This window comes from Siphateles boraxobius, unplaced genomic scaffold (assembly GCF_051911475.1).
Source record: "Siphateles boraxobius isolate OS27281-9 unplaced genomic scaffold, OSU_SipBor_1 91, whole genome shotgun sequence".
Classification (NCBI taxonomy): Eukaryota; Metazoa; Chordata; class Actinopteri; order Cypriniformes; family Leuciscidae; genus Siphateles; species Siphateles boraxobius.
In genome coordinates this window covers 92,200-101,678 of record NW_027509221.1, presented here as the reverse complement: position 1 = coordinate 101,678, position 9,479 = coordinate 92,200, and the positions used below count along the sequence as shown (strand labels likewise).

General features: G+C 39.9%; 2 protein-coding genes and 1 pseudogene across 2 annotated transcripts; all 3 read left to right on the top strand.

Annotated features, from left to right (window-relative positions):
* The first annotated feature begins 2,648 nt into the window (after positions 1-2,648).
* Positions 2,649-3,403, top strand: LOC143733148 (histone H1 pseudogene; annotated as a pseudogene).
* Positions 3,404-4,158: 755 nt separating this feature from the next.
* On the top strand, positions 4,159-4,705 carry LOC143733154 (histone H2A). The gene has a single exon (XM_077224731.1). The coding sequence runs from the start codon at positions 4,189-4,191 to the stop codon at positions 4,573-4,575; it is 387 nt and encodes a 128-aa protein (XP_077080846.1). The 5' UTR covers positions 4,159-4,188; the 3' UTR covers positions 4,576-4,705.
* Positions 4,706-7,400: 2,695 nt separating this feature from the next.
* Positions 7,401-7,873, top strand: LOC143733151 (histone H3). The gene has a single exon (XM_077224729.1). It carries the CDS (start codon positions 7,408-7,410, stop codon positions 7,816-7,818), a length of 411 nt encoding a protein of 136 aa, XP_077080844.1. The 5' UTR covers positions 7,401-7,407; the 3' UTR covers positions 7,819-7,873.
* The last annotated feature ends 1,606 nt before the right edge of the window (positions 7,874-9,479 follow it).

Genomic DNA, 9,479 nt, shown 5'->3' with positions numbered 1-9,479 from the left:
TGCACTTTTATCATGATAGATGCACTTTTATGATGGATAGATGCACTTTTATGATGGATAGATGCACTTTTATGACGGATAGATGCACTTTTATGATGGATAGATGCACTTTTATCATGGATAGATGCACTTTTATCATGGATAGATGCACTTTTATGATGGATAGATGCACTTTTATGATGGATAGATGCACTTTTATCATGGATAGATGCACTTTTATGATGGATAGATGAACTTTTATGATGGATAGATGCACTTTTATGATGGACAGATGCACTTTTATCATGGATAGATGCACTTTTATGATGGATAGATGCACTTTTATCATGGATAGATGCACTTTTATGATGGATAGTGTTGAAGATTTTATTATTTAGAAAACAAGTAATTTTGCTATATATTTGGACACAATTATTTCTTCTGTCTGTGACTTTGGATTTCCTCTGTGTATGTGAAAGACCTTGAATGGAATGTTGTTTGCTGCAGAAAATTCTATTCCGAGAAGTCACATGGTAAAAGACCTTTACCCAAAACTATCTATAGGGTGTGCTACCTTCTTTGGAAGAAGATTTATGTATATAACTCTGAACCAAAATATACTCGGGAGCGCGCTGGAAGGCCAGAGGGCCAGAGAGCGTTAGAGCGCCGTTCTATGGAACGAAACGGCGTTCGAAAATAAAGTCTAATTATTTCTGGCATCAAAGATTTCTGCGAAGTTATTTTTCAGAAAGATTGAAAACCACAACATTAGATGCACTTTTATGATGGATAGATGCACTTTTATGATGGATAGATGCACTTATATGATGGATAGATGCATTTTATCATGGATAGATGCACTTTTATGATGGATAGATGCACTTTTATGATGGACAGATGCACTTTTATCATGGATAGATGCACTTTTATCATGGATAGATGCACTTTTATGATGGATAGATGCACTTTTATGATGGATAGATGCACTTTTTATGATGGACAGATGCACTTTTATCATGGACAGATGCACTTTTATGATGGATAGATGCACTTTTATGATGGATAGATGCACTTTTATGATGGATAGATGCACTTTTTATGACGGATAGATGCACTTTTATCATGGATAGATGCACTTTTATGACGGATAGATGCACATTTATGATGGATAGATAGATGCACTTTTAGCCAGGACATTTTTAAATATAACTCCGATTGTATTTGTCTGTAAGAAGAATAAAGAATAAAGAAAAAAAAATCATATACATAAGGTGGCTTGAGGGTGAGTAAATCATGGGCTAATTTTCATTTTAAAATGAACTACTCCTTTAAAACCTTGTGTCACTTATGTTGTCAAAGTCTCAGTCCAACCAACCAAACAAAGCTGGAAACACTGATACTGTTAATTTATGAATAAAATAACTCTATCGTTGTACAATCAGTTTCAAGAGCAAAATTATATTAAGAACATTGATGTTCAAATATGTTGTTTTAGGTTGAGAAGTTTCTCAGTTTTGGTTCAGAGTTAAAGAGAGATGGAGTATATTTGGTTTCACATGTGAATCAAATAATATCCTCACTAATATAGTGAAACTTGAGGATAATGATGATTTATAGAATTAATGTGTGTCATGAGAGACCCATTTCTTTCCACAAGAACAAGAGTAAGAAAAATATATTCCTGGGTCAGAAAACTAAATATAGTCTGACCAAAACTCCAACATCTGTGCAAATATATCAAACATATACTGTATGAATTAGTTTTTAATATTGGTTTAATCAAAACATAACAAAATTACAACGAGTGACCTGTGCTTTATTATTTACATTAATTCATCTAGCAGATGATGTTATCCAGATACTTATGGAAGAATACAGTCTTAAAGAGGCAATGATAAGATATTCAATGCAAAGTTTCAAACATTGTCCAGAAAAACACAAGCTAGAACAAGGAGGGAAATAAGAAATAGTGAGGAAAAATTATTTTAAATGAGAAACTCATTCAGATGAGCTTTAACACAATCATCATTCACAAGCCGAAAACTGAGAAACAAATGACGATTTACATTTATTATTGACGTGATATGATGTACATCCGCTTATGAAAACAAGTAAAACATTAATTGTGTGTGATCAGACGTATATATTGATGATGATTATGATTATAATGGCAGAGATGAGAGTCACAGACAGACTCTGGAGGATGTTCCTGTGCTTCAAGCGGTCCAAAACAACATCTGTACCAAAGCCTCACGACCCCCACTGATGCTGATTTCATTAAAGTCTCTTTCAGACTGTTTGCTGAACACACAGAGGACGCCTTCAGACTTTTACACACTTTTACATTTAAACTATCCATCACATTTACCCTTGGCTTTTCCCCGCGGCTGATGCTCGCCTTGGATTTGATCTGACGGAGGCAAAATAAACATTTCCTCTTCGTGTATTTTAGTCTCTAATGAAAGCCCAGAACCTCTGCTTGGTGTTCACTTTGTTTTGGCCGAGACAAACTATTTTATCGCTCCAGTTTTGGCCCAAATGTTAGAGAAGAAAACACAAGAGTCCGCGGCTCGTGCACGCGCACAGACACCGAGCGGGCAGGTTGAGTCTACGAGGTTCTCATGTGTTGTTTAAGATCGCAGCGCCGCTCATTGATCGCTGAAAGCAGACCGTGTGTGAAAGTCTATTATCATCCGATCAGAGAGAGACAGAGAGAGATGGCAGAAACCGCCCCCGCACCGGCCGCTGCCTCCCCGGCCAAAGCGCCCAAGAAAAAGTCCGCTGCGAAAGCCAAGAAAGCAGGTCCAGCCGTCGGCGAGCTGATCGTCAAAGCGGTGTCCGCGTCCAAGGAGAGGAGCGGCGTGTCCCTCGCCGCGCTGAAGAAAGCGCTCGCTGCCAGCGGCTACGACGTGGAGAAGAACAACTCCCGCGTCAAGGTCGCCATCAAGAGCCTGGTGACTAAAGGCACCCTGGTGCAGGTCAAAGGAACCGGCGCCTCGGGCTCCTTCAAGCTCAACAAGCAGCAAGCCGAGAGCAAGAAGAAGCCCGCGGCTGTTAAAGCGAAGAAGCCCGCGGCCAAGAAACCCGCTGCCGCCAAGAAGCCCAAGAGCGCCGCGGCAAAGAAGCCCGCAGCCGCTAAGAAATCGCCGAAGAAGGCCAAGAAACCCGCAGCCAAGCCCGCTAAGAAGGCGACGAAGAGCCCCAAGAAGGCGAAGAAGCCCGCGGTCGCTAAGAAAGCAGCCAAGAGCCCGAAGAAGGCCAAGGCTGCGAAACCGAAGGCGACAACGCCTAAAGCCGCCAAGCCGAAAAGGGCAGCTCCCAAGAAGAGATAAAAACCTCTTTGTTTCTCAACGGCTCTTTTAAGAGCCACCCACTGACTCTGAGTAAAGAGCAAAACTCGTGTGTTATTAAAGCAAACAGCCAAGATGAAGTTAGGCCACTTGGTCTCGTGCAATCTGAACGAAATACTTTAATATAAGGCTCATTAGTTAACATGAACTAATAATGAACTATTCTTCTACAGCATTTATTAATCTTAGTTAATATTAATTTCAACATTTGCTAATACATTATTAAAATCAAAGGTTGTATTTGTTAACATCAGTTGATGCACTGTGAAAAACATGAACAAACAACAGCTGTATTTTTATTAACTAACATTAACAAAGATTAATAAATATGTATTGCTCAGTGTTAGAGTATGTTAGTCAATACTTAACACACTTTATATCTAAACTTAGTCAAAATAAATTGATTACAGGTAAAATGGCCAAAAAGGTTATGAGGGTTCAGACAGTGATCACGGTTCAAATAAGATTTATAACAGTACAGAAAATATATGCACAACAGAATTGTGACAATACAAACAACAATAAGCAGTGATTTAACTCCAATATTATTCTGTACAGTATCAGACGTTAATGTGCGCAGAATATAGTGTGTGAAAGGTGAAGCACGTTTTGGTAACAGCGTATAATGTGATTTTGATTACTTTTTACAATTTTGTACAAATATTTAAGTGGTTTCATCTCTTCTCTCTGCATAATGAAGGGGGGTTGGGCTTCGGAGGGAAGTTCAGTGATTGGTTGAAATCTTCTCAGACTCTAAGCCAATGGGCGACTGGCTCTCTCGTTTAAAGACAGTGTGTGGACGCGCTATTATTCATTCTGTTCACTTCGTCGGTGAAGGTTGTTGATCTTGAGTGTTAAAATGAGCGGCAGAGGCAAAACCGGCGGCAAAGCCCGAGCGAAGGCCAAGACTCGCTCGTCCAGGGCAGGGCTGCAGTTCCCCGTCGGCCGTGTGCACAGGCTCCTCCGCAAAGGCAACTACGCCGAGCGCGTCGGTGCCGGAGCTCCTGTGTATCTGGCGGCTGTGCTCGAGTATCTGACCGCGGAGATCCTGGAGTTGGCTGGAAACGCCGCTCGGGACAACAAGAAGACCCGCATCATCCCCCGGCACCTGCAGCTGGCGGTGCGCAATGACGAGGAGCTGAACAAGCTTCTGGGCGGAGTGACCATCGCTCAGGGCGGCGTGTTGCCCAACATCCAGGCCGTGCTGCTGCCCAAGAAGACCGAGAAGCCCGCCAAGGGCAAATAAGCGCTCAGTCTGGCTCTCTGGCGACCAACGGCTCTTTTAAGAGCCACACACTTCATCGGAAAGAGCTTTTCTGTTCAAACTAATGCATAATATCGTTTGGTTGAGGACAATAATTAATGATCTGTTAAGCTCCCCCCCACGATCTCTTTTTCATAATGTCTTATTTCTAATTGTTTAAAAAAAGGGGCGATATTCTAAGAATTTATTAACTTGTGAAAATGTATTTCTCAAATTAAATATATTTAATATATTATAAAGTGATGTCCCTCAGTCTGAAAACCAGGCATAATAATTTAGACTAAATCATTAATTAATAAGATGCCCATTTGTGATTTAATGGAAATGACATCATTCAGGCTCCTTTAGCAGTGCAGAAGATGGTAAGTAAAGTATCAAAGTTTCTATTCATATATTTAGGTTTATTATATTGTCTTTTACAAGAGCTCCGACCCAGACACACATCTGCAGATTTACCATTGTTTCAGGGGTTCAGCTTTTGTTTCTCACTTCATTTATGAATCATTTGAATAAAATGGTCATGGTTTAAGTAACGATATAATCATGCCAACTCATACTTTAGTTGTGAATATAATATTTGATGTAATGTGTCACTGAAACACTGAGGAGCGTCTGATCACTTCAGCAGAAAGACTTTATTGTAGGGGTGTGCAAAGCAGCCGGTATTTGTATCTGTATTTGTATTTGTTGAGGGGGAAAAAGTATTTGTATTTGTATTCGAGTAAAATCCAAAATAGGCGTAAAAATCTAGTTTTTTTGCGTTACACTTCTAATTTACGTTATAGTGTAAGTATTCTTTAATTATATAAATCCAGCAATGAACATATAGCCTACCAAGGAACGTCATTGAAAAGAAAATAACATAACAGCCATTACCTCATCCATGGTTAAACCAACAACTAATAAAATACCATTGTGAACATTATGAATCCCACCACCACCCGTCCTTGTTGGAGGACGCTGAACAGACAGAATAAGTAAGGGATAATGTATAGCGAGGCGGTTGATTATGAGCCTGACGCGAAGCGGAGGGGTCTTGAATCAGCCTGAAGGGTTTGTATTCGCTATAACAACCACCTCGCTATACATTATCCCTTTTACTACATGGCTACCTACCAAATAAATCAATAATTTGACTCAAAATATTGATTTAAAAAGGAGTTTATTGATTTTAAAACTATTGTATTGCTTCCGCTAAAAAAAATAGTCCGTTCCGTCTCTACGTTTAGAATCCATGGCAACGCTCTGTTTTTCGTGGCAACGGTGTGTTATACTTAGCAGTGGTCTGTTATTAAGAAATAACCATGGAAATAACAGACCGCATTCTACATTAGAATTCAACCAAGCCATGTAATAAAAACAAAAACATAATAAAAACGCTCAGCCGAGCCCTCTCTGTTGCTGTGTGGAGCAGCCTGTGTCAGTCACCTCTTCCTGAACGTCACTCACTCACTCGCGCACTGCGGTCTCGTGAGGAAACGCAGCTTTTTGATATAAAGTTTTTCTTGTTCCCGAATACAAATATTTTCTAAAGTATTTGTTCGAAATAAGTATTCGTAAAAAACACGTTATTTGTGCCTTTCCGAATACCGTATTCGGGTTCGGCTCCACCCCTACTTTATTGTTCATGAAGAAAAGATGAACAGAGAGAAGGGCAATATATGAGAGAGAGACTAAATTAAAAATATCATATTAAGGCAATGTCTCCCTTCAAACCGGTTACAGTCTTTAACCCGACACACTCATCTCAACTCTTCTTATGGGGAAAATATGGAAGATGATTAAAAATTAAGGCCTTTATTGCTGATCACTGACATGTTAAAGACTAACACAATAAAATAGTGTTTTTAGTTAAACATCTTAATTGAAAACATTTTTTATAAAGATAAAAAAGAGACCACAGACAAACAATTAGTCTATTTTTAATATCCGCCCCATAAAGATGTGAGAATTATCATAAATATTACAGTTGTAGTTATTAAATTGTTATAAGGGACACATGAGCATTAGATGTTTGTTGTATACACTGTAAATAATGTTTTGTGATATTTACTTAAAAAAATGCTACCAATATTAGTCATATTTCTTTATGAAGTTTTTATGGAATCCTGAATAAATCATGTAAAATTCCCTAAATTATTTAATCTATGATTTTTTTTTTCTAAATTAATTTAATGTTTTTAGTGAAATAAGCTTTTTATTTTATTTTAGGTTGAGTCTCAAAAGTATGTGAAGTAGTTATATTATATCATTAAAATATTTTTGCACAGAAACAAACTTGTACTGGACTATCAATTTAGCAAAGTTATTGCTCAATGAACAAAGCAACATGTTTCAGAGTATTAATATATGCAGTTATTCATAACCATAAACCCTAATCTTCTGCTCAATATAACGATCAAAACTTCAACATATCAGAAACTCTTTCAAATGTCAATCATAACTGAACATTAAACATTAACAGATGTTTCCCTTTACTCAAAAACACATCAAATATCTGGGAATTAAGGCCCGTGTTTCAGAACAAATAAATCCAGCAATGTGAGAATAAAGCCTATGGGTTTGTTACACTGATTGAAGAACAAAGTAGTAACTGAACAAAAGCGTGTTGAGCGGGAAACCGCTTGTTTGAAAAGAGGAAACGCGCAGTCATTGATTAGCAGTCATAAGCATACGTCACACACTAGCCAATCACAACACTCTGCATCATCGTGACACTGTGAGCACGTGACGGTCCAATGCTATAAAAGCAGGCGTGTACCAGAACGTAGCATTTCTAGCTGGAGCAGGACCGAGAGGGGAGAAACTGCAGCGATGGCAAGAACTAAGCAGACCGCTCGTAAATCCACCGGCGGCAAAGCCCCGCGGAAGCAGCTCGCGACTAAAGCAGCGCGGAAGAGCGCGCCCGCCACCGGCGGTGTCAAGAAGCCTCATCGGTACCGGCCCGGGACCGTGGCTCTGCGGGAGATCCGCCGCTATCAGAAGTCCACCGAGCTGCTGATCCGCAAACTGCCTTTCCAGCGGCTGGTGAGAGAAATCGCCCAGGACTTCAAGACGGACCTGCGCTTCCAGAGCTCCGCGGTCATGGCCCTGCAGGAGGCCAGCGAGGCTTATCTGGTGGGTCTGTTTGAGGACACCAACCTGTGCGCCATCCACGCCAAGAGAGTCACCATCATGCCCAAGGACATCCAGCTGGCGCGCCGCATCCGCGGAGAGCGCGCTTAAACCCGCCGCTGCTGTGCACGCGCGTCTAAACCCAACGGCTCTTTTAAGAGCCACATCACTTCCTGTAAACGAGACAATTTCCATTTTAATGCTGAATATAAAGCAACCGGGTCCAATGCAGTGTGGGGTTCGATCTCAGTAAATGCCAGATCTGAGTAACTATGAGGGGAAACATCATATGCAAAATATACTATTTCCAGACTCTGGCCTTTTATACTGTTTCCTGAAATATACAAGAGCCATTCCACTGAATGAGTGACGTTTCTGTCCCCGGGACATTATATATGTATAAATGTATGAACTTTCAGTCGTGTTCGTCAAATGTAAAATAACAGGAGTGAGTAGAGTTCTTGGTTTTGATTCAATACTGTAAATATTAGTTGATAAAACTCATAATTCAGGTGAATAATATAGTAAGGTTGCAAATGCTTAAATCGTAGACATTAATATTATAGTTTTACAATGTGAACACCATACTTCCAGGGAGCCAGTCCACCATGAAGAGACTTAAACGTTTTGTCTTATATTTTGTAGTGATGGAGAACTACTACTATTGGGATCTCCCAGTCACGTGACCCCTAGCCGCGTGTCAGCCATTTTGATGGAATACATCCGTCAGCTACTCAGTGGGAATGGATCTATTATTAGGGGTAGGCAAGATCCATTGCCGTGGGTAATATATATTATTATACTAATAATATAATTACATAAAACGTTTTGACATTGGGCTACAGTGTGTTAGGTAAATGCATTTACCAGTAACCCCAGATAGCAAGCACAGTTGGGCCAATTCCGGCCGAAATACGTTACTGTCGGCTCACTGTCGGCATCGGTGAACAGATAATGGGCCAGATCCGAGCCGACTGTGCATAACACATCTGGCTGACTTACGGCTTTTTCTGTATGGGCCAGTATCGGCTGAAAGCAGTTGTACTAGTGTCAGGTCCATACTCAGTGTATTTACCATCAGCCCGAGTTCGTTTTGTCACAAGCGGGCCACTACTAGAATTAAGGAACTCAGCCGCCTGAAAAAAGGTTTTGGCGGTTAATTTAAATCCTGAGGGGATCATGCAGACGCAGACCGACGATTTCGAGAGGAATCATTCAGCTGAAGAAAACGAGTAAGTAATTTAATTCATTTATTGTTCTAGTGTTGTTTGATGTTTTAACTGTAAAGATAAAAAATAGTTTGTTTTAATAGATGTTTGCGATGATAATTGTGTCTGTAACATCAGAATACCCTTCGGTTCCGGAGGGAGTGTTGATGAGAAGGCCTATAGGCATAGGCCTACGTCTCTTTTTAGGATGATTGTGTATTTTTTTTATTACAAAAACTGCTGTGATGTATCCAGTGCACTGTAATGTTAGCTAATTAAATGATATTGAGTTATATTCCATTTTGTTTGCTAAAATTTAGTCAGTCAATTCGTCTTTTTCAACGAGTGATTATCGTAGTAAGTTAACGTTGCGCTTTCAGCGCCGTATTTCTCTATTAAGGCAACTCTTTCTGATTTGATTCACTAACCTTTCAAAAGAGTCATTTATTTGTGAATCGAACTACACTGACCACCATGTCATTGCTCCATTAACTTACACCCGTGTAAGTTACACTCTGAAATTAAACAATTATTTTGTTTTAACACTGCTGTGGGGAACTCCGA